This window comes from Abramis brama (genome assembly GCF_963993115.1).
Source record: "Abramis brama genome assembly, chromosome: 16".
NCBI lineage: Eukaryota > Metazoa > Chordata > Actinopteri > Cypriniformes > Leuciscidae > Abramis > Abramis brama.
The window spans coordinates 6999014-7024936 of NC_139978.1; the positions used below are offsets into that span (position 1 = coordinate 6999014).

At 39.8% G+C, this 25923-nt stretch overlaps 1 protein-coding gene and 1 long non-coding RNA gene across 3 annotated transcripts in view; one reads left to right on the plus strand and one right to left on the minus strand.

Annotated features, from left to right (window-relative positions):
• Positions 1 to 17026, minus strand: part of kansl3 (KAT8 regulatory NSL complex subunit 3) — a 32522-nt gene extending 15496 nt beyond the window's left edge. The window contains exons 1-16 of one of the 2 annotated variants that reach the window (XM_084087622.1): positions 16824 to 17026; positions 15210 to 15495; positions 12000 to 12170; positions 11673 to 11763; positions 9406 to 9591; positions 9189 to 9320; positions 8892 to 9008; positions 8577 to 8675; positions 7755 to 7826; positions 7596 to 7670; positions 7307 to 7464; positions 7162 to 7225; positions 6721 to 6909; positions 6119 to 6275; positions 4711 to 4788; positions 2574 to 2750 (exon numbers count right to left, since the gene is read on the minus strand). In XM_084087622.1, coding sequence (XP_083943748.1) covers positions 2574 to 2750; positions 4711 to 4788; positions 6119 to 6275; positions 6721 to 6909; positions 7162 to 7225; positions 7307 to 7464; positions 7596 to 7670; positions 7755 to 7826; positions 8577 to 8675; positions 8892 to 9008; positions 9189 to 9320; positions 9406 to 9591; positions 11673 to 11763; positions 12000 to 12170; positions 15210 to 15424 — 1981 coding nt within the window. In that variant the 5' untranslated portion in view covers positions 15425 to 15495; positions 16824 to 17026. The remainder of the gene's footprint in view (positions 1 to 2573; positions 2751 to 4710; positions 4789 to 6118; positions 6276 to 6720; positions 6910 to 7161; positions 7226 to 7306; positions 7465 to 7595; positions 7671 to 7754; positions 7827 to 8576; positions 8676 to 8891; positions 9009 to 9188; positions 9321 to 9405; positions 9592 to 11672; positions 11764 to 11999; positions 12171 to 15209; positions 15496 to 16823) is intronic. The other variant, XM_084087623.1, reaches the window with a different exon arrangement.
• A 3439-nt stretch (positions 17027 to 20465) lies between these two features.
• Positions 20466 to 21819, plus strand: LOC311066193. Its single transcript, XR_014603037.1, has 3 exons — positions 20466 to 20538; positions 20622 to 20719; positions 20938 to 21819. It is a non-coding gene; the product is annotated as an uncharacterized lncRNA (long non-coding RNA).
• The last annotated feature ends 4104 nt before the right edge of the window (positions 21820 to 25923 follow it).

The window sequence follows — 25923 nt, forward strand, 5'->3', positions numbered from 1 at the left end:
CACACACACAGACACACACACACACACACACACACACACACACACACACACACACACACACACCCCCTCTCTCAAGGAAAACTGTAGCACCTCTGTTCAATCTTTCTGATTTTAGTAAATGTTTGTAAAAGTGCCTTTTAAATTATTTATTAAAATAAAAACTTTAAAATAATTTGAGCTTCAGCCTGGTTTATTAGCATATATTAATGTCTTTGGTCAAATTAAGCTGTACAATAAATAATTTATCCCTTTAAATGCAATGGATTTTGAAAGATATCAACAAAAAACAGGCAAAAAACTTTAAAAGCGATTTTCTCAGGTTTTCAATTGTAAAAAGAGGACAGACGACCATAATTCAAATGTGTATATCTTTACAACCATTCAAGGTATGACTTTGACTTGGATATCATTTGAAAGCTTATGGTCTCCTCTTTCCATTAATACCAAAATCTCAATTTTTAAATTTGGGTCACTGTGACTCATTTTGCTGGATCAGGTCACATATGTTGCAAAAGACTTGTATTTCAAATAAATGTTGTTCTTTTGAACTTTCTATTCCTTTCAAAAATCCTGGGGAAAAAAGCTTTGATCACAGGACCAAATTAAATTTAAATATATATTTATTGAAAACAGTTATTTTAGATTGTAACAATATTTCAAAATATTACTGTTTCATGAATTTATCACATTAATGCAGCCTTAGTGAGCATAAAATCTCCCCTAACCCAAACTTTTGAATGGTTGTGTCACTGCATCAACCAGCCCAACTAATACAAGTTACTGTTTTAGCATGTTGTGTGGATCTGATATCTAAACCTAGCTTATACAAGCATCAATGATTAACTCTTTCCCCGCCATTGACGGACATTTCCAGCTTTCCGTGTTTTCACCGTTATACGGTAGGAGGCGCTATCAAGGCATCTTCTGAAAGAGTCCTGAATCTTTGAAGCTTTGGGGGTGTTGATGGACTCGATCTACTCCATCTGTGTTTTGATCTAACGTAGTCTTTGACAAAAACAAGGTTCTACGTATACATGGAAACTTACAAAATATAGTGCAAATGCAGGGTAATGAAGTTATGCAAGTGTGGGGGCATTATCTGATACAACATGATATTGCATAAATCATGCAAATGTCACAACACAGATCTAAAGCTAACCGTTGGGCAGGGTTGAAAGCAATCTCATCACACAACAAGTAGAACTTGTTTCTTCAAGATTAAAAGCCTGTCCATATAAAGTTGAAAAAATGCAACAACAAAAAATAAGTGCAATGTTTTGAATGAATATTAATGCATTTGTTCAGAATGACATGAACATTCACATGCCATTAACGCAACAGCTTTTTGCTCAAATTGTTGCTTTAAAGGTCCCATGACATGCTACTTTTTGTAGGCTTTAATATAGGCCTTAGTGGTCCTTAGTACTGTATCTGAAATCTCTTTCCAAAAATTCAGCCTCGGTGCAGAATTATAGCCACTACAAGCCAGTCCCAGAATGAGCTTCCTTCAGACAGGCGTTTCGGTGTCTGTAGCTTTAAATACTAATGAGGAGGAGAAAGGCGGCGCAAGGTGGAGGGTGGGTGTGGCCTATGACCATCTTGCGCAACGGTACCATGCATGTTTGTTTATGTTGGATATAGCAATGGCACGAAGACACGCAGTCGTTCAAGCATTTCAGTTTGACCCAGAATCTGATCCAGATGGAGAAGCAACGGATGAAGAAGTTGCAACTCAGCGGCTCCAGCAGGACGTTTCCGAATGGTTAGTTTAAAATATTATGTCTGGATACGGTACTTTATTCGGATGGTTTACAGTTATTATCATGTAGCTAACGCAAACCTACTGTTGCCTTTTCATGAGAGATCTGTAACGTCTGTAATTTATCTTATTACAATTACATCAAGCTCTGCGATCTTGAAATGCGGATATCGCGTGCGCCATATAACCAACAGGAAAACGGTTATCCAAATAACAAAGAAATGTACAACACTCGCGTTGCCAGAGAAAGGGGAGGAAACATTCCTCCTTATAACGTCATAAGGAGGAGATTCAAGATCAGCCCGGTTGAGCTTCCATTTCCTCAAAGGCAGAGAAAAAATAGCAAAAGCTCGATTTACACCGATTACAATTTCTAGAAACTTTGGGACCATATACAGGCTAGGGGAACTCATATTAATGTTAAAAAACCTCAGAAAGTAGAAATTTCATGTCATGGGACCTTTAAAGAAGCTTACAAACATTCAAGTGTCGATAAAAAAAAAGGATGCATGAAGCTAGAATAAAACAAGTTTTTTGTTTAAAAGCAGAATGCCTTCTTCCTACAAAGCATGTTCAGATATTTGTTCATACAAAAATATATTCTGGGGGCCATGAAACTTTTGTGAAAATGATTTTTTTTTAAATGCTGGCAGGGAAAGAGTTAAAGAAATGTCTTAACAACAGGCTCACTCATAAAGCAAATTAAAGTAATCAATCTGGCTGAAAATTGCTTAAATGAAAACGTTCCTCCTTCCGCCTAAATGCATCAATATGTGGCACAGATTGTTTAATGAGCGGGTTGTGTTCTCAGTACCTTCCTGAGCAGTGGAGCCAGCACTTCCTGACGCGTCTCCATGGGACACGATGGTCACTTTGATCTTGGCTCTTTTGGAGGCTTTGTTGGGAGTGGGACTGGGAGTTTGTCTTCTCTTGAGGTGGAGCCTCATGTCGTCTCGGTCCAAACCCTCCACCTGCTCACTGGGCACCGGCACTGAAACACATGATGCTGGGGGGGTTAAGCTCCAACAGTCTCCTATAGTCTCAAGGTCACTCAGGGATTCACAAGGAGCCGATACAGTTAATATGAAATGCTGCAGAGGTCTATGGGTACAGATTAAGACGCTTGCAAAAGAGTTGGAACCAAAATTATTTTGACGTCAGTGTTTGGTTTGTGTGAAAGATGCTTTTTGAACTTAGGCGCACAGAAGACAGCTTGACAACAGGGGTAGGGTTAGGGGTAAGTACTAATAAATATGTAATTATAGTATGAAAATAATCTGTCCTTATTTGCAAAAGTGAACCGGAATTGATGATGTACAATTTAGCCATTACAGCATAATTTATTTCTAATTGCTGCTTGTCTTGACAGAAACTTCCTTTGATGATGATCTGGTCTGTCTATGCAGTAGAAACTCAAAACGAAAAACCCATAATGCACTTTTGATTGTGCCACCACCCCTCTGTCAATCCCACTGTCCGCCGGCAGGGATTAAAGAAGTGAAAGTTCTGTAGTTATAACAAAAGACCTGGAGCTGGAAAAAACTCTGCCAGATAATGCAAAATGATCATTCATCAGAAGACGTTTGCTTTGCTGACAAATAAAAATGGTGATATCTGAATGCAGGTAACATGGAGAATGAGTGCAAAATCTCCCCATTTACCCATACTACCGATATTTGAACAATACATTCCTGGTTTAAAAATCGACAAACTGATCCTTTAGGTTTTGGTAGTAGAAATTGTAAATACTATAAAAGGAACATTGCTATGGGGAAACAATGTTCACGTGAAATGATTCTGGTTTAATTACAATCAATGGATGATATATTGACACTAACAAAGGCTGCGATTTCAGATGAGAAGCTTGTGGTGAGAAATCCATACAAGCAAGTGCAACTGAACACACACACACACACACACACACACACACACACACAAAAAGAGTTTGGAAGAATAGCGTGGTAAAAATTCTAAAGCGATTTTTACAAACAAATAATGTAATTCTGCATCATCCTCAGTAGTGAGGCAAACTCTCTTGCTTATTAGTATATTATTAAAAAGCCAATAAGTTCAATCTAAATAAATCAAATTTTTAGCCCAGTGCATGGAATCAATGCTATTGACATGAAACATCAGCGTTACCCAGGTGGTGTCGCTCATCGATTGAGCCTTGTAAAGTGGTGCTCAAAGTTCATTTCATTGTTTAATTCATGAATGAATCAGCATTTAAGCATATTAGTTAGATTAATGGTTTAATAATGACGCACTCATAACGACGGTCCCTTGCCGCCACCTGCTGGCGTAACAATGTAACTGCACTGACTGTCAGCCTGCAATTATGTTCAGTTTTAAAGCCTTGCTGGCTTTTTAATAAGTCAAAGTATCCTAATATGGATAATGTTTTGTGCAAGCTTGGATTTTAAAGGCCTATTAAAATGATGTATTAACATTAAAATTAATATTTGCTATGCTTATTTATTTGATTCTCAATTAAAACAACAATTGCAACATTACTGTAAATAATATAACCAAGGCAATCTGGGATCTCAAAGCTGTTTCCCCTCCAGGTTCCACTTCAGCACAGATGCCAATAATTAAAAAATAAAAATAAATATAGGCCTAGGCAATGTATTGATCAAATAATGCCTTAATTGTGTTGACGTGTGAAAAGGTAAACAATGCACCTACTCTGTTAGGGAAAACTATTATTAAAACTATTACGCAGGAAAAAATGTACACTGATTTAAGATGGATTCTGCCAGGAAGAACATACATTTGCAAGCAGTCATTATTTGAAGCATTAATTATTGTTATTGCCTTTTGTAAACACAAGCTGGTGAAACATTAAAGGGACGTATGTGATACAGACATGACAGACAACTTTAAAAGAAAGACATGAAAGGGGCAGACAGACAAAAGAATGAAGGAAAAAGAGAGGGAGAGATACTCACCAAAGAGACATGAAGGGCTGCCAGGAGGAATGCTTTTCCTCACCAGCATATTATGTTTCATAAAAGCAGCGAACTGAGCTGTGGCGAACGGAAGACAAAGATGGAGAGAGTGAAGAAGGAAAGCACAGGGGATAGAGAAGACAGGAATCACACACAACATTACTGCTTGATGGGATCTGGGATTCTCCTCAATACGAGGATGATGTGACTACATATTCCCAGATAGTTAACTGTGTAGACCTTGTCATTTAACATGCACAGGCATCAGCAGAACAGCTCAGGGTTAAAAGAGGCCCATCAGGCTTAAACATGATTTAGTGTTCAAGTTATGCAGATACACATAAGACACGCTCTTCAAAAACAGCATGGAACAGCACACAGGGGTCATGAGGCACATTTTTAACTACTGGGTCATTCCGTGTCAACTCAACCAGAGTTTCCCGGCTCAAATGATTTTGATCATTTATTTCTGTAGAACGACAAACGTAAATAGTGATGAAAGCCAAAATAGTAAATGTCATGGATGTATAATAATGAGTAATACACTGTTTTGTAGAGGAGGGTCAAAATTTTAAATTTGGAGCAAAATTAGAAGGGTGTAAAAATGACTTTAGAAAGCATCATTATTTTATTTTTACACAGAGATTGGTAGATCTGTTACTAAAATATGTTTATTTTAGCAATCTTTGTTTCATTAAATGCTAATGGTGACTAAGAAGCACTTCTTATGTTTTTTTTTGCCTCAAGTTTGGATGCCTGTTACTCAAGAAGTATTAAATATATCTTAATAATATTCTTTTAGATTCTGGTTCTTAAACTTTCCTTTTGGTATCTTAACTTTAAAAGCCCTCGATGGTTCAATCCCAGAGATATGGAGATCTTAATGTGGCTCCATGAGTAAATTGGTCAATTGTACACATTGTCACTGGTCAAAAACCAAATGTGGGTCACTTTGCACACAGCAGAGACTTTTTTCTAGCAATATCTAAAGAATAAACAATGATAAAATTAGAAATGTATCTATTTTTTTCTCTCCATCAGCTCAATTGCATAGAACACAAATGTATGAGTGCCATAAATATTATTTTTCTAAAGTTATCATGACTGTAACTCTAAAAGTATTCAAGATGTCTTAATATCTGTCTAGATTGTTTGTCTTTCTACAGACAAAAATACTAACCATATAAAAAATTTGAGCCGGGGAAGTTTCCAAAATTTTTGACGAGACACGGAATGACCCTGCTGGTTTTGTTACGAGTTATGTTACGTGCAGTTGTCTCCCACAAGGCATAAATAATCTTAGCATATTAATAACAACACAGACAAAACATGAAAAAGCATCCTGCATGTAAGCTCTCTTAGGGTTCTGGGGCCGAATCTGTGAACTTGCACCTGGAAAGATACACACCTTGTGCTTGCTTGTGTGTGAGCACCGTTCCTGAGCGCTGCATGTGGGTCTTCAGAAGCTGTGTGGCAGTAATGAGACTGGATTTCTGAGCTGGAGAAAGCCCGACGGTCTTGGGTTTGGGACTGGCGGTAGGACTACTGCAGACACTGGACATATCCTAGAGGGGAAACAATATTGATTTTCGATTAACTTAATTATCTACATGTTTTGATTGGTTTTAGCCATATTATTATGCATTTCATTTTTCTACGTAGGTACAGATAAACCTTTTATATCTGCTGCTATAGAGTGCTGATGTATTTAAAGTTAGCATCACCCTGGTTCCCATGAGACAAAGCCCATATGTTTTTTTTTCCATTGGCTTTATATATTGGACTATTGTAGAAAAGAAGTTCTGTGACTAACAAGATAATCTTCACAAATTAACGTTTATGTATTTTGAAGCCAATCGGCAGAAGCAAAAAGCTAAATGTAAGCTATTAACGAACTACACTACGGTCACGTGACTTCAATAAAATGTGAAAATGTCTTAAGCTTGTGTTAACCTCAGACCTTATTTCAGCACTTTATATCCTACATGTTTGAGCATTTTTTTGTCTTGCCTCTGAACCAGATGGGGAGATGGGTACCCTCACAGCAGGTGAAGAGGGTCGTGACCTCTCAAGGTCAAAGGGCAGCTCACGGCGTGGTTTCTTCTTCTTCTCGGCATCCAAATCTCGTGTTTCACCAGAGCCATGACCATGACTCTCAGCACGGGTCAAAACACCTGTCAGAAAATCAACTATCTCGTCCTAAAAAAAGGGGGAAAAAAAGATTAAGGCTAAAGAATAAAGAGGTCACACAAGATAGAGCTTTATGAATTTATCAGAGCTAACGTTTAAGGTCAGCTTTCCCTAAAAATAGACTTTGTCTTGTGCTGGACTTTAGTCTCTCTCCCTGAATGTCTTAAGAAATCCCTCTCAAGGAACTGATTTTAAGTCATGCTTCATTGACTTTGCCTTTAAATGATCACGATGTGGGGAACACAAGTGAAAAGTACTGACTTGAATGCAGCGATCCACCATGGTCTGGGTCAGGCCTTCTGTCTTCATCTTAGTGGAGTTGATCCTGTAAACAAAGCCGAGTGTTTTCAACTAGTCTATACAGAGGGACTCCCCAGAAACACAGTGAATGTCTGAAGACACAAACCTCAAGTTGTCATCTGCCCCTCCGACAACTACCATGCTGTTATCAGCTCGAATCTTTTCCCTGAACTCCTCCATGTTCTCGGGACTGCACTGTAGTGCGTTCTGACCAACCACAAACAGCACAGGAGTCTTCATGTCCAACAGCGGATCATCCACATCCTGACAAACACAATACAAACATTACATTTCAGCCAGCAATTTTAAAAGTATCTGCTAAATGATTTCATGAAGCTCATCATGACAAAGAGCGCTTTACACTGAATGAGAAACTATGGACTGTTTCCTCTTACCCCTCGTGGCCCGCTGACAGTTTGCAGAGGGAAACCCAAACACACAACAGCAGTCATGTACTCCATAAGGGAAACCTGGACGCAAAAATAGACATCTATCATCAGTTCAAAGCCGACCATAGACAAGAAATTAGAAAACTGTTGTTGAGAGAGACTTACATGACAAGAGATCAATGACCCCAAATTCCAGCCCACCAAGATGATCGGTTTATGGGGAAAGTGACTATGAACCTAGAGAGCAAATACATACAATTTACCTTCAAATATTCTTATCAAAAAAATTAATCAATTTTATTCCCTGTCATCACCAAAGATTAATATCCATGGCAAGAACATGATCATTTAACAATACAAATGGCAAATGATAAACAAAAACTTGAAGCACTTTAGAAACTACACAAGATACCTTAATTTGATACTTCTTAAATTTTTCAATTAAAATAATAATAAAATAAAAAAATCCTGGTGAGTCCTTCTTAATTTTTTTTTTAAAAAACTTTCTAAAATCAAATGTTTTCCCAAGTGATATTAAAAGAAGAACAATGTTAAAATATGACTCATTTTATTACAAAAGATACTAAAAATAAATACATATTAAACAGCATTATATGAAATATGTCTAGTGTTCTGCTATGTAAACATATTTTTCACACTTCACAAACTGTGGTATGTGTCCAAATTATTTTCTGTGGTACGTGACACCATGCCACAAATAAATGCTCTCCATAGACATTTGTGTGTACAAACATTCAAGTAATATAAGAATACACCCTTTAATTTCTTATAAGAACATCATATGGATTTGGGATATCTAAATGAACATTCAATGCAACAATACAATAATGATTTATTTTAAACAACTGTAAAATTATAATGCTAATATTTACGGCTGTCAGATACACAAAAATCGCATCCCTGATTTATCATTTTCTGTAAAGCGAAAGTGCCATTTTCTAGCTAGTGCTGTGTGTCGTTTCGTACCTCAATGACCTTTCCTCTGACTGTGCCGATCATGTGCTCTAAACACTGCGTGATTCCGATGTTGGCTCCACTGCCCACATGAACGTTTATGGGAATGACCTGAATCACAAAACAAACAGACACAAAATACAGCCTTTTGAAAAGTGCAGTTTTATTGGAATCAGAAACTGAAGGGACTCTATAAATGCATGAATGATACATTTAATGCAATAGTTCATTCACAAAATGCCGTTACTCTCAATGTAACCAAGCCAACATCAGAAATGATTGTGGAGAACACTAAAATCAAAGTGTTTCGCTTATGATTTTGCATACCTTCCCTAGACAGGAGAGCTGAGATTGCCAGAATCTCATTCGCCGAGAGGTGGAGAAGGCAGGGTTGGTTGGCCCTGATGGAGCTAACAGGATCAGTGGAGATCCAGGAAGTTTACTCTGAAAATAAAAACATGAACACTCAGATTTGATTCAGACAGCAATCAAGATGTCCATCAAGAGACCATCACCAGACATTTTCTGTAAAAGACCTTTTTATTATAGAAATATTACCACAATCAAATCTCTCTCATTCTCAATAGGAATGAATAAACCAACAAAATAAAGCCTGGTACGTACTGGTTTGTTGTGTGAGAGTACACCCACAGCAGGGTCCCATGGGCGTTTAAGGAGCAGAGAAAGAGCCTCAGCCCCTGCAGCTCCTGTTTTTACAGAGGATGACAGCAGCATCCGGTCAATCAGGGATGGTACCTAAAAGAGAAGAATAGAAACAGTCTCCTGTAACCTCCTGCTATGGACTCTAAACACACAGTGGTATGATAATAAGATATCCCACCTTGCTTTTGAGTGTTTGCAGTACATCAAGGTAAGCCGCCAGCATAGCAAGACTCAAAGACTCCACAAGTGTGCTATGCAGCCACTGTGTCAGCTTTATGTCCCAGCTGACACTGGACAGAGCGTGGCGTACCTTATGAGCACATTTATCCACAGCTATCCTGCGTAAGACAGGTTCATTACAGGCCTGTGGAGACCAGAGACACAGAGACTGAGAGAGAGCACAACCTGACAACTTTCACAGAACTATTTCTCTCTAATAGACTGTCACTAGACTAGATATGCATCAATAAAAGAGTAAACTGTCAAACTGGTGGGTTGTGTTGATTGGTTAGTGGACAGCAGGGAGAAAACATTGCTAAAATGCAAATAATTAAATCTAACAATATAGCTATGATAAAAACAGATAGGCTTATCTTTAAAAGGCAAACTCATCAGTGATATAAAAGGTGACAAACACGTGACCCCTCTGGGGAGGGGGGTCCAAAACTTTAAAATATCAGCTTTACAACGTGGATTTACAGCCGATTACAGCATTAGGATAAAGAGGGAAAAGTCACTCTAAATACTCTCTATATTTTTTTTTATTTTACTTTAAAATTATAATACTAATATTTATGGTATCCTAATTTATTTGCATTCAAATGTTAAACCAGGGCTTTTATTTTGGTGGAAATTCACAGAGAGACTGATTCTCATTACAAATTTGGGAAGATGTTAAGTGACCCGACCTCACAGCACATGCAGAGATGGAGTTCATGTGGTGCAGCAGAGCCACTCAAAGTCACTGAAAACACCAGAATATGAACTGCCAATTTCAAAAACTTATCGTATTTACACAAATTACCAAATTTGGGATCAAAACAGTGATTTTTGTCGAAAGGTGACAAGTTTGCATCTCTGTGATTATGGGGCCTTTAGTCCAAACTAGTGTTGTCACAGTACCAAAATGTCAGTATTCGGTACCGATACCAGTGAAAATCCACGGTTCTCTGTACCAATTTCGGTACCAAAGTGCTAGAAATCGATAAATTCTTTGCTGATACTTCCTCGTCATCATGGAGAGCGCAGTTCGCACCGTTTCAAAAATAGTCGATCTCCGAATGCGAACGAACTTACTCTGAATTTTAGTAGGCCTATTGTTTTTATATGAGGATCCTTTTTCAAATACAAGGTCAATATTGATTTTCACTAACGACAAAACAACAAATTATCCGTGAATTTATATGGAAATAATCTTTACAAGCTTTCCATCTTACTCTCCTCATGTACAGTAACGTAACGTTGCATTCGGAGATCGACAAGTTTCTCCTTTCCACAAGCGCTTTCTCTCCCGTGGTGTCTGTCGTTGCTATGCAAACATGAACATAGGCGCTCCTGGAAAAACCATAGACAGTATATAAACGGGAAAAACGAGCGCTCCGCGTCGCTCCTAATATGAGAGATTTGGAATAACGAATCTGCAAAAAACGCGCTATGTGAACGGCCACTTATGGCAACGTGACATTAGCCTAATCCAAAATATTTCCATAAGTGTCTCTTTCCTCCTTTTTTATCAACAAGTGGATTTACAGCCACCACATCAGCAGCACCTCCGGTCGCCATGTCTCAGCGCTTTAATATAGAGGACGCGCAACTGCACGCGCTCAGTGCATGCATGCGCATCAAGGAACCGGGTTTGAACGGGTCCTCGGTACCACCGGTACTTAAGAAAACTTGGTACCGTGACGTTTACGTTTTTTTAGTACCGACTTGGTACCGAAGTACCGGGTCTTTTGACAACACTAGTCCAAACTGATGTTGTTCCAAACCTTTATGATTTTCATTTCTACAATGGAGAACAAAAGAAGATATTTTGAGAAATGTCTCTGTTTTTGTTTTTGTTTTTTTTGTTCCATACAATCAAAGTCAATGGTAACCAAAACTGTGTGCTTTCCAAAATGCTTAAAAAATATCTTCTTTTATACTCTGCAGAAGACAGAAAATTACACAGGTTTGGAATGACATAAAGCTGAGTAAATGATGGAAGAATTTTCATTTTTGGGTGAACTACAGTATCACTTTAAGAAACATTGGCATAAATTACTGCTCAGTGATAAGCCTTGTGATATATATAGATACAAGTAGGATGAAGCAGTATGCAAGTCTAAGACTACTATCCTCTGTCAGTGATGATACTACTGCGAGCATCTTTAAGAAACAGCATCTCGTGGATTTGACTGATTATAAAACAGAGCTTGCAAGATAAACCCAGTTTTGAAAACTCACACCATCATTGGCCAGTCTGCCGAGTCTTTCTGCCTGTAGGGCTTTTAATACTTTATTGAAGAGCTTGTTCTGAGCCAACGACCAGCCAGCCCTAAAAGAGAACAGAACAGAACAGAACAGAACAAAAACAGTCGTGTCAGCAATCTCTCAAACATGACCATGCCAAAAGAAAACGTTTTCTTTGAACACGTAAATCTCTTGCAACAGTCAGACCGTATAAAAACTAAAGAACTGGAGATCTGTGTTGCTGAAAGACCCTACAAAAATATGAACATCCTCGTTCTCAAACTTCTGTGATGTTGTAATTAACAGAGAAGTTTTTCTTACTTGTTGATGTGTTCTTCCCAATCATCGGGAGGTGGTGGTCCATCAGCGACGGTTCGTGCAAACAGAACGTGCCGTTCACATTCGTTCATCACACTACGAGCTTTCTGATTGTCATAGAGAGGCATTGGAGTGGGTTTGACCGTCTCTACATCAATGGAAATGTCCGAATCACTGTAGTGGACAACATCACAACCAATTATACATTTTATGACGTGATATACGTTTACTGATAAATAGATAACTAGCTTTGAAATGTCTAGGGTCTTATGATTCAGTAAAACCTCTACTGTGCAGCACCTCGTTTGCTCGAAAACAAAAGGATTTTTTTTTTGGACTGTCACCAACGATTATTTTGGCAATCGAGTAATCGGTCGATTATTTTGACGATTACTCAAGTAATCAGATTATTTTTTTGTAGTAATAAAAATAGACCTAAGCAAACAATGGCCCTGGACTACTATAAAATACATATATTATATGACACATTGATGCATTCTCCTGTGTTGGCGTAGGTTTATAACTTCTTTACATTAAAACTTTGATGAAATGGCGCATATTGCGTTTCCAGATTAATGTTATAACAAGCGACCCAAACTCACAGCACACAGAGATGGAGTTTGAGACGCGCTTCACTTGTGTAAATGAGTTCATGTGGAGCAGCATTTACTGTGAACGGAGCCGCTCTGAGACACACGTAAACTACACGCTTTAGTTAAAATTATTATGAATTAAATATTAAATATTTTAATTAAAATAATTAAAGTGTATATATATTAAACCCACAGGGCATAGAATTATTAAACTGAATCGCAGTCTTTGTGAAATCACAATAGCACTATGCTATAGAATAGTTTTTAAAAGGTTTTAAGACATTGAGCAGCCTTAGAAAATGGTTTAATGATGCAGTTCATGGATTCACGTCCGTGGAATTAAAACTTACAGGATTTTGCCAGTTCATTGACACGAGTAAATTGCAATCGAGGTTCTTTTAAAAATAGAGTTCTCAAATTTAATCGAGGAATCGTGACAGCCCTAGAATAATTGTTTGTTTTTTTTAATATTCATGAAATTGTTTTATGCCTTCATTTGATTACAACTATTTCTGGAAAAATTATAATAACAGAAAAATAGAATTTGAGGGAAAAAAAAAAATGATAGAGCCCAAAATGTTTAAATAATAATGGGGGACAATCTGCTGCACAGTTGATGTCACTCTCACAAGCCAGTGATGTAACATTTGTTTCAGGCAATCCGATCACAAGCGGACAGTGCTAAACCATTAACAGTCACATTTGAACACAAGAAGAAACAGGCTATCTGAGATGTACCCGTAACGCATGTCAATTCCAGTGTAAACAAGGTAAAAGAGACCGTGCTTCTGACTAGGGATGTGCAAGGCTAGTCGACTAAACGGTACAGCTGCTACTAATCGACACTGACAACAATACACAAGATTTTATCGTTCAAATTACTGTCGTTTTAATGATATGGTGAAGAGCAGGGCACAAGCAATAAGGCCGGTGGCACGAGTGTTAATGAACGTCAGTGCACGCTGCACCAGTCTGGAGTCCCAGGAGTTTCGAAGGATAAGAGGAGGAGTGACGACAGTGGAAGACGAGAGAAGACTAGGCTTGGGACATTTAAGTTGCATTTTATCTAGGGCTGGGTAAAAAAATATTGATTTCTCATTTTTACGAACCGATATCGATTCTTAAATCCCAAGAATCGATTAGGCTAGTCATCCTGTTTTCAGCTGATGAATGAACGGAACATTGTAGCGCGCATCCCATCCAATAAATCGCAATAATCTTTGTCACTATTGATATGAAACAAAGTCTAAGATTTCAAATTACGTCCATTTTCTTACGAAATTCAAAAACATAAATACAGTTTTGGCGACGCGGCGTGAGATCGCTCTGGCGCAGCTCAAGATGAGCAGCAGCACATGACCTTCTCTTCCGCCTTAATACCAGTTACAGCGCGAAATAAACATGAATGAGGATCTGAAAGTGTGTTAAAAGGTAGAGTACAACTTATGGAAATCTGTATCATGTCACATGTAATCACTCAATCAGTGTTTCAACCGTGGAAAGACGTCAGTAAAACAGCTTGTAACCAATGTCATGTAACGTCACATTTACCTCAGAAAAACCATATCCAGTGATCATAAACTCGTTAGTCAGCTAGAAAAATTAACTCTAGAGAGGAGCATTTTGCTAAATATGCACCATATTACATATTCATTTTATGTTCTTCAATATTTAATGCATGTTTGAATAAATCTGGCAAGTTTTTATGACAGCCACCATTTAAATGTTTATATTTCATATAACTTTATTATTATAAAAATAAATAAGTGTAATTTAAGTGTTTGTATACAAATCAGTTAATTTATACCTTCAATATTATAGTCGGCTAATGAAGCCTATAGGCTACAACTGACTCCCATAGTTTACATTAATTAAGAGATTTGTTTTCCTTGAGAAAATGTGCCATGCATTGAACCTGATATCCAAAATAATCAATATTGAATTGAATCGGAATCGAATCAAACTGTGAAATTTGTGTCAATACCCAGCCCTAATTTTGTCTATGCAGTCAGCTATGAAGCACCTGCCGTTTAGTTTCGTTTTATTTATTTTAAAACTTCAGTTCACCGGTTCCCCATTCTTCCCTGAGCCTTGAACTTTGTTACATTTATATTTAAAAGCATTTTAAATAAAACATTAGAAAAAATAATACCTTAAGAGGTAGGGCCTAAACTTATTTGACCTCATATGCATTTTCTTCATGTCAGTCGCAGAGAGCACAGAAATGACCAAAAGATAAACGGGGTGTGGGAGTATTTTATAAAACGGAAATGTTTTATGTAAGCTGTGCCATTTCAAACTGGCACAATTCCACTAGAGCCACGCATAACCATATTCAGGACACGCAAGCAAATGCCCGTCATGCATTTACTTCAACTCTGAAAAAAGAACTCAATAATTCACCAAGTGTGCGGCGTTCAGCTGCATTTATTATGGCATCTGACTGTTTGATTCATAGATTAAGGGCTCAAATGGATCATACATACACATAAGTCTTTAAAGAGTTTCTTATTTGTAGACTTGTCGACTACTCAGTTACAAAACTTCAGTTTAAACGACTGTCAAATCAGTTGCTGCGCACATCCCTACTTCTGGCAATCTTCTAGAAGAGAATACTCACACAGAAGGGTCGGGTTGCCGTCGAGGCGTGACGAACAGCATGCGGGTGGGCCGGGCACTGCTGGCATCCGGGTGGGCGTTCCAGGGTTTGGCATAGCTGTGGTCGAGGAACACGAGGTCCAACTCGCGCTCATGAACCGACAGCTGGAAGAGCAGGGACGTTCCCATCCTTCGGGCCGACGTCTGGAAGTCTCTCTCTCCTCCAGGGCGGAACATGGTCCTCTAGCCCCACACGGAGGCTCTGCGGTTCCCGCAAAAAAGGGACGCTTGCACCGTAAACATGAACCCTAGAATTAAACAACCTATCAGTATCAAGCATGCTGATAAACAGAACACTTGGGTCATTCCGTGTCAACTCGAACAGAGGTCCCTGGATAAAAACATTTATTTCTATTTTTTTTTTCTCTAGTGAAATAAATACATAAATAAAGATGGAAGGCGAAATATTAAATGTCATGAATGTACACTGACTGAGTAATCTGCTGTTTTGTAGAGGAGGGTTAAAATTACAATTTTCACCTGAGAATAAGAGCCAAATTACAGGAGGTAAAAATGACTTTAGAAACATAGCATGGCAGCAGCATCATTATTTTATTTTTAGACACTGGTAGGTCTATTAGTAAAATCTGTTTATTTTAGCCATCTTTGTTGCATTATATGCCAACGGTGACAGTTAAAAATGGGAAAAAGCACTTTTGCCCATCTGTAACTCAAAAATTATTAAAGATGTCTTAATATCCTCTTAGATTCTGGCTTTTAATTAAAAAAAAAATTATACACATTTCAAAAAACAAACGTGGCACACTTTGCACACAGCTGATACTTGTTGCATTTAAAGGGGAATGTCTGAAGAATAAATTTTGCTCCAAATCTCAGGTGAAAATTGTCATTTTGACCCCCTCGACAAAATAGTGAATTACTCCGTCAATATACATTCATGACATTTCATATTTTGGCTTTCATGACTATTTATGTTTGTCTTTCTTCGAGAAAATAAATCTTAACAAAATCAAAAATTTGAGACGATAAAGTTTCCGAAATTTACGTTAGGTGATTTGACATGGAATGACCAATTTGCACTCATGTGATGTTGTTAGTGAAATCTGCACTTTTTCAAATGACAATGTATTAACAATGAAGAAAACTATTATCATGTCAAATTTTGTAGGTTATTATACAATTTGTAGGGGACCCTGCCTCTTAAACGTCAAGAAAGCCTCATAAACTGTTGCAACCACTAAAATGCTGCAAATATATACAACATACGGATGATGACGGTGTTGCAGTGCTTAGCTTCGTTAAATTACGTTAAATGTTAATTTAATGTAACAGTTTTAGATGGTGGCTGACGCGCGTGCATGAGTGGCAACGCCAGTCGCGAAGCTTCACGCATGGGCGTGTTTAGGGCCCGCGCCACACAGTCCGTCACATTCATGCCAGTTTGATACAGTTGAGTTTTTAAATCGCAATAATATACCTGAAATATCCCCTGTGTCACTTGACCAATGAAGCAATACGTAGGAAACCCTCAAACGTTTACGTGTGGTCATTACGGTGTTATATTATGGTCTGGTAGGCTCTTAGCTTTAAGGCTAACTCAATACACAATACTCACTGTCCGCTATCAGGCTCCTTTCATGTCATTTCGGTCCAAAGGACGATCTTCGGAATCTTCTGTAAATAATACTGAAGAACTCGGGATCATGAGACGAGGAAACAATCAACTCCAATCCACTCTAATAAAGGTTTAGCTTAAGACGATTGTCTTTTGTTGTACTACCGCGCCACAGCGGCTCAACGGAAAACCCGGACTGGAGTGCAGTCGGCGTAAGTGTAGCTGTTTGGGACTGCGAGAAACACGGACTGGAGTGCAGTCGGCGTAAGTGTAGCTGTCGGGACTGCGAGAAACACGGACTGGAGTGCAGTCGGCGTAAGTGTAGCTGTCGGGACTGCGAGAAACACGGACTGGAGTGCAGTCGGCGTCAGTGTAGCTGTTTGGGACTGCGAGAAACACGGACTGGAGTGCAGTCGGAGTCAGTGTAGCTGTTGAGACTATACGAGAAACCCGGACTGAGAATCCTCTCCCGAAAAATAAAACTATAACATTCATTTCCCGAGTTATTTTGTAAAATATCTCCTAGTATAAATTGCATTTTTTTTTTTTTGCTTTTTTTTTTTTTCCTTGCAATTAGAATCCTTCTTTCAGGCTCGTATTTCTGACAGTAGGCTATAGCATATTCCACAGTTTCTTCTTGCTCACAAAATTCACACCTTCCCATATCATGTTTACCCATTTTATAAAGTGTAGGCTACTGTTGAGTCTTGTATGTCCAAATCTCATTCTTGATATTAATATCTCATCTCTCCTGTTTTTTCCTGCACTTCTCATCTCTCCCAGTTTCCTTTGAATTCTGTAAAACCATCAACCTTTCTTCTCCATATCCCATTGTTTTTGCCACCTTACCTTCAACCTTTCCTTAAAGCCCTGTTGGGAAAAAGAGAGGAGGAAAACGAAAAGCTTCTGATGGACAGTAATACAGAAAGCAACAGAACTTAAAGTTAATCAGTTAAAAGTTAATCCAACTATACCCCAACCAGTAATAAAACCTTTGTTACTTCAGACGCCACAGTAGATTTTACATTGTTAGAAAAAAAAGAAAGAAAAAAAACATGGATAAGGAGTTTAATTCATGTAATGTGCAGACATATATTAATGAGTACAAAGCTATGTTCAGATCTACACAGACGCATCAAAGAGTATAGACATTACAGTTTTTTACGATTGCTATGACAGATTTTTCAATACTTTTAACAATTTTCCAAAACTCTTAACACAGTTAGCACTACATCCGTCTGTGTAAGCTATACTATTAACACATTTATTGTTGCTTTAACACAAAATGCATACAAATGCTTGAACTTCTTTTACACACGAGCTCAAACAAGACCAAAACAATGGATTTTTACTGCCAAATTTACCAATGCTTTAACACTGTATGTCAGAACAGATAACAGTAACACCATGTTCTAAACCTAACCTTACAGTAAAGTCAAGGTAAACAGCTGTTTATATTGTGAATTGAAACACAAATATATCCCCTGTATTTTATTCCATTGCTACTGAGAAACAGCTGATTGAAGTTATGCAAATACCGTACGGGACAATGTGGCATTCCACCATTCCCGTGCAGTCACAGCCTGGTTTGACGCCCATCAGAGGATGATGTCCATTTTCCTTGCATCCTTACTTCCCTTTCCTCAACCCCATTGAGGAGTTTCCTCAGCCTGGAGATGAAAGGTTTTTGACCATAGTCCACAGGACCAAATGTCCCTCCTGTATGCAAAAGATGCTGCATACTAAGACATCACAGCTGAACACTACGAGGTTAAGGCAAGCCAAAAGATTCTTCCCAAGATGTCTTACCAGGGAAGATATCAGGTGTGATGAGGATGAGAACATGGACAAATGCAGAAGACCGCTCAGATTAGAAGATGGCTTTTTCTGTTTGTATATTTTGTATTTTCACATACAGTAATACTGTAAATGGCAGCTGTATTGCATATTTTTGTTATCTTGCAGAAATGTCCTGTTGCAAATAAAGCCGTTACTGCAGCAATTCTGTCTCTGTCTTCTTTTTTTCATAAACCATACATTCTATAAAGCTACTCTAAGAAGGGTCATTTATTTTGTTGTATTGAATTTCTGCTGCAAAAAAACAACAACAAAATGCATGCATTTACATTACAAACAAAACAAAAATGTAAAGAGACTTCAAAAAAAAAAAAAAAAAAAAAAACTGCAGTGCAAAACACAATCTATGATCAATACAATACACTGTTAGACTTTTCTGTAATTTCTACAGTTATTTACTTCAAATCCCCCAGTATTATACTGCTATTTCTCTTTACAGTAAATAACTGTGATTCCCATTGCATCATGGGAATTTTCTGTGACGTCTAACACCACATAGGCGAATTGGGACTTACTGTATTTTTTAAATTTGCTGTATACTGTATTTGACGTAACTGCCTCTCTGGCTGGCACCATTCCACCGTGCTTTTTTTTTCTAATTTTTGCCTTACACCGCGTGTCTACAACGAAGCGACCGGCAAGCAAGGTAAAAAAAACAAAAAAACATTCTGTGTGTGTTGACAGGATTGTGCCCAGTTTAACCTTGTTATAACGTTAACGTTAGCCTAACGTTACTCGTCGTCAACATGGCGGTAACGAACTTTACCATGGTAAACTGAGCTAACGTTTAATTTTACACACTTTGTTAGATTATTGAATTGTCGAGTTAAAATATGCCAACGAGCAACGCGTTTACATTAACAATAAATGTGAATAAACTAATGTGAAATTCTTTTTATAGCCTAATGTTGGCCTACTGATGAGAACCTTTATAGTTTTAGCATTAGTTTGCAAACTATAACATATTATAGTTTTTTTTTTTTTTAATGGAATTTAATATTTACTTCCTTTTTTGTGTTTAAAGTCCCCGTGAACCGGAAGTTGCAAACGACTTTTCTCCAGTGTTGTGACGTGTTTCCCAGTGAAACGGAATATTGAACAGAGGGCAGGGTTTTACTCTAGCGCTCCTCCTCTCCATCTCTGCTCATAGCAGACTAACTACGGTTTGAGGGGAGTGGTTAAGCGTTTCCCAACCCAAGTCCTCAAACCTACGTCATCAGGGAAGGTCCTCCAACGCAGAGGGGAGGGGCATTTTCAGATTTTGATTAAAGATTACGAAGCCAAAAATTTTTTTTTGTGTGGATTGACTTGCATGGATGAATTGTTCACCACAAAACGATCAATTTAGGCAAACAAAGTAAGTATGGTCAATTTTGATTTCATGGGGACTTTAAAGGCAACTGCAACAAAGTGCCAATTCGCGCCAGTGACTTCTAGCAAGATTCCAGAGGTAGGCCAGCCCATTTGTGATATATTTTGAGATAAGTTTGCTGAAATGATTAGCATACGCTATGTGAAAATTGCTTTTGAGCCACTGGTGCAGACTAGGTAGCTTACAATATCTTATAAAATCTCTTTAAAATTGGCTAACTTTATATCAAATAAGTGACCTTTGCATTATGTCTAACTTTATTACACAGCAAATGAACCAGTCAGAAGATGGACCATCTTTGTTCAGTCTCACCAGATTAAATGTAATGTAAGCACTGCAGTAAAACTCTCACTAATTAATTCATACCAAATCTAGCATTCTAAACAACTTAAGTTTATATTTTGCATTATTTTGATATTTTATTAGCCAGAAGACTCTACCATTGCAGTCCCACCTGACTAGGAAGGTCCTAATATCAGCGCACAGGTGGGTTAACTACTGTAGGAAGGAGAACGATCATCACTCAGTGATTTCTTGCATGTATCTTACTGTGTATTTGTCTCAAACAGGTACTCCTTCACTGCAGACAAGCTGAAATGGGCTAAAATCATCGATTTCAGTCTTTCTTTCTATGGATCTCAGCATTTTTGGACAGAATTTAGGATTTGTAAGTATTAAAATTTAATCTGGCATAATTTAATTTAGTTCTTTTGTATGCTATTTATTGACAAAAGCTGTTTACAAATATATATAAGTTTTTGAGAAAATAATAATAAAAATTAACAAAAAAGGAGGTTAAAAATAATGTGACACTAATATTCTCTCTCTCTCTCTCTCTCTCTCTCTCTCTCTCTCTCTCTCTCTCTCTCTCTCTCTCTCATATAGTTTTGGAACCGGGATCTCCTCTGAAGGACTGAGTACATTTGTGTTTGTGGGCACGCATGCAGACCAGGGAACACTCTGATGTTGTCAATCAAGTTCTGAACAGGAACCAATCTTTGGAGAAGTTCATTTATTCACAAAGGTGGACAAAAACATTGTGTTGGCTTTTTAAAGATTATTTTGATGATGACTTTTACTCCTATGCTGTAGAAAAGATGGAGGAGTAGACAGTCAGACATTGATAATAATAAGAAATGTTTCTTGAGCATCAAAGAGACTTCTTTCAAAAACATTAAGACACTTAAATACTTCTTTTGGCCACCAGTGTACATGAATCCAACACATTTATGGAAATAAGTGAAATTATTTTTAAGGTGGGGTTGTATTGTGAAAAGAACTGTTTTGTCCTGTTTTGGACATTTCCTTTTTGAATGCTTAATGTATTTATATTATGCAGTTTTATGAATGTAATGGTTGATATTTCATTATAATACTTGTATAAGCTAAACAACCAATGACTCTACATTCATTTAGTCAAATGCTAATGTTTTGTTTATGGTTTTATGTATGTTTTCAAAAATGTGTGCAGTGAAGGACAGCACATAATGTGTTAATTTAACACGTTTACACATCTTTGTGCTAACCTCTCTGACATATTTACTTTGTTAAAATCATTAACACAATGAATGAGTTAAAATTAACACAAAAAATGTTGTCTCTAAACTCACCCATTAATGTGTAAAAATTTCACACATCATTTCCAGCATTGGCATGTTTATTTTGTGATATATATGAAATGTTTTAAATAAAAAAATGGTATTTGGTTTGTATGAAAGTAGTACTTATGTAGGATAAAAAATAAAATGAATCATATATCAAAATTATCAAATCTAATTTATATTTAGTACAAATAAAAATAATTACAGTAGTGTACTGATTAACTTCATTTTTTACAGTAATGCTCTGTACTGATTAGCTTCGTTTTTACAGTAATGCACTGTATTACACAAAACTGAAATACGGTTTGGTACTGTAACTCTTAATTACAGTAACTTACTGGCAACAGTGTTGCCAGTAAGTTACTGTAAAAAAACCCTTGAAAAGTCTAACAGTGTATACTGTCTGTTGTATAAGGGCATACCTGACACATAAAATAATGCAGTTTCTGTAATTTCAGCTGATGATAATGTTTTTTGTCATTGTGTTATGATTGACTAAATGTTCCTGTTGGAAGAGAACATGTGTTACTGTTTTGAATAATTATTTGATTTTGAAACATGTTTGCAGTGTTTTGTTAGACATAGTGTATTGTGTTAGTGTATTATTGTATTTTGAAAATTATTTTTGGAGTTTAGTTTACAATGTGATTTTGAGCATGAAATTAACCGTTTTGCCAATTGTGTGTTTAAAGCCGAGTTCAGATTGCACGATTTTCAAAGTAGTCGGGTCACTGTTCTTTTCACACTGCGTGACTATCTGGGGTAACATTCAGTTGCTGGTGTGTTCACACTGCACGATGCATCGGCGACAGGAGGTTCCCTTTCGTCAGCAGGGAACTCCGACGCCTCGTCGGGGGAGTTCCCCTGACGAATTGGGATCACGCTAGGGAGACCAATTGCCTTTGAGTGAATTAAAACGAGCCAATGAACATTGGCATGCAACATTTGCATTCCGCAGCCCGCCTACTAGTGCGGGTATAAAGGCGGAAGCAAGCGCATACACAAATGCTTTTTGCTGAGTTTATGAGTGAATGAGCTTAAGATTGTATCTTTCTTATGCTCTACGAGTCTGCTGTTTCAGGAGGGGATCTCTCTGTGTTGGTGAGATGGTGCTTCAGCGACCACGCGATTCCTGTCTGCCGGCTGCGTCTACACTGTTAATTCAAAAGCTGTTTTCACAGCTGGTAAACAGTTGAGTGTGGACAGCGGGCTTGCAGTTTCCCCGCTGTGTTGCCGCGTTGGATCCCTGTGTGCTTCAGCACAATAAGGAGAGTACTTTCTTCCTGAAAGAGCAACACGAGTGAAGATCGCGTCCTTTTCAGGATGACGTTTCACTCGTGTGTTTCTGGATGCGATCGTTTCCTGTCCTCATTGACGGCCACGACCGCTGTTTCACATGCCTAATCAGTGTGTTGAAGCTGCGTTCGTGGGTGGTTCATGTTCTCTCATGAGTGCATGACCACGTCGGCACGTTGTTCGTCTCCCCTTTTTTAAAGGATCGAGCCGTTCAGCGTGCCGTGTGCCGTCGAGCGCTGGCTGACAGCGCGGGTTGTCACGGCAACTCAGCGCGCGTCATTCGGCGCTCTAGATGCGCGGCCAAGACTCGTGTACCTCTACGAGGTTGAGTCCCAATTGCTTGTTCCCCAATTTAGTTCCTTTTCTAAAAAGAGGACTACTTTGGTTAATGAGCATTTGGTGGTTTGAGGGTTACAGTGCGGAACGTCTCGCCAGGTGAAAGACCCTCACGAGCTTCCTACTCCTCTAGCGCATCGCAAACATGCTGAGACTGTGTTCGTGAGTGGTTTATGCTTTCTTATGAGAGCATGACCACGTCGGCACGTTGTTCGCCTTGCCTGCAGGCTTGAGCGCTCAGCGTGCCGTGTGTCATTGAGGCGATGGCCACGTTCACTGTCTTGCATGCCTGGTTGACAGCCACGATCACTGTTTCACATGCCTAATCAGTGTGTTGAGACTGTGTTCGTGGGTGGTTCATGTTCTCTCATGAGTGCATGTCCACGTCGGCACGTTGTTCGTCTCGTCTTTCTCGTAAAGACTTCAGCCGCTCAGCGTGCCGTGTGCCGTCGAGGCTTTCGGATGGGGTTCTGGTCCTTCTCATGAGGGACCGAGCATTTCATTCGGGGCTCCAGGGAGGACAGATGTTGATTGCTACATCGGAGAGAGGGCTGTTATACTCTGAAAAATGATGCTGAGTTCCTACTATAATGGTGTGTTCTCATGCTGAAGGTTCAGACTTGACAGCCACACTTTCCTGGGCTATTCTAAAGTGCCTGGATGTGTGTGAAAAATTTTGGCAGTACGGAAGCTTTTTGGTGCCAATATGGCAAGCCAAACATGCCTAAATCTGCAGAAGTTTTTCCTCTCTCACTACCCCTGCACTTTCACTGCACGTGGGTAGTTCTGACTCGGGGTGGAGCTGCGCTTAGTGACTGACCGTGATTAGTCACAACGCTGGCCCTCGGTCAGACGATGTCCACACTAGTGGTCCAGGAGCACCTCAAAACCAGCCCGCTCAGAGTTGTTTCCCCCTAGCAAAAGCACACACCCAGGCCCCGCTCTCGGCCGCTACAATGCCACCGGAGCCGTGTCCCTGCCTTCCGCCTCGCTGCCCCTCCGCGGGTACGCCGGCGGTGCGGGTGGGCTCGTTGCGGCAGTTTCTCGGAGCCTGGCTAGCGCTCCCGAGGCCGTTGCACTGGCTCATCCACACCATCCGGCTCGGCTATGCAATTCAGTTTGCACACCGGCCTCCCAAGTTCAAGGGCATCCACTTCGCCCGTGTGCGTCCAGTGGATGCTCCTATCTTGCGGAATGAGATCGACGCCCTGCTGGCGAAGGACGCGATCGAGCCGGTCCCTCCAGCCGATATGAGGTCAGGGTTTTACAGCCCTTACTTCATTGTACCCAAGAAAGGTGGTACAACTCCCGTTCAAAATGCTCATGCAGAAAGGCATTTTCGAATGCATTCGTCCCCGGGATTGGTTTGCAGCGATCGACCTGAAGGACGCGTACTTTCATGTCTCGATTCTTCCCCGACACAGACCATTTCTTCGGTTTGCTTTCGAGGGTCGGTCATATCAGTACAAGGTCCTACCCTTTGGGCTGGCCCTGTCGCCCCGTGTCTTCACGAAAGTCGCGGAGGCGGCCATTGTTCCCTTGAGAGAACAAGGCGTTCGCATTCTCAACTATCTCGACGACTGGCTCATTCTGGCACACTCGCGAGATGTGTTGTGCGATCACTGGGACATGGTGCTCCGGCACCTCAGCCAGTTGGGGCTTCAGGTCAACTGGGAGAAGAGCAAACTCTGCCCCGTGCAGAGGATCTCTTATCTCGGTATGGAACTGGACTCGGTCGCCCAGACTGCGCGCCTCACGGAGGAACGCGTCCAGTCGGTGCTCAACTGCCTCAAGTCTTTTCGGGACAGGTCAGCGGTTCCACTGAAACAGTTTCAGAGGCTCCTGGGGCATATAGCAGCCGCAGTAACGCCGCTCGGTCTGTTGCATATGAGACCGCTCCAGCACTGGCTTCGCGATCGAGTCCCGAGGTGGGCGTGGCAGAGCGGCACGTTCCGGGTCAAAGTCACCCCGCACTGTCACCAAACCTTCACCCCTTGGTCGGATCCTGTGTTTCTACGGGCCGGAGTAACCCTAGTCCAGGTTTCCAGGCATGCTGTGTTCACAAATGCTTCTGCCAAGGGTTGGGGGGCCACGTACAAAGGGCATGCAGTCTCGGGTCTGTGGACGGGGCCCCAGCTGCATTGGCACATCAACTGCCTAGAGTTGCAAGCAGTACGCTTAGCCTTGTGTCGCCTTAAGGGGCTTCTCAAACACAAGCACGTACTGGTCCGTACGGACAGCACTGCGACCATTGCGTACATCAACCGACAAGGTGGTCTGCGCTCCCGTCGCATGTTGCAAATCGCCTCCCACCTCCTCCTATGGAGTCAGAAGCATCTGAGGTCGCTTTGTGCCGTTCATGTCCCAGGGGAGTTCACTCCCCTTCCGGGAGAATGGTGACTCCATCCCCAGGTGGTCCAGCTGATTTGGCGAATCTTCGGAGCCGCACAGGTAGACCTGTTTGCCTCTCCGGACACGACCCATTGCCAGTGGGATTACTCCCTCACCGAAGGAATTCTCGGCACGGATGCCCTGGCACACAGCTGGCCCCGGGACTTACGCAAATATGCCTTTCCCCCAGTGAGCCTTCTTGCACAGACCCTGTGCAAGGTCAGGGAGGACGAGGAGCAGGTCCTTT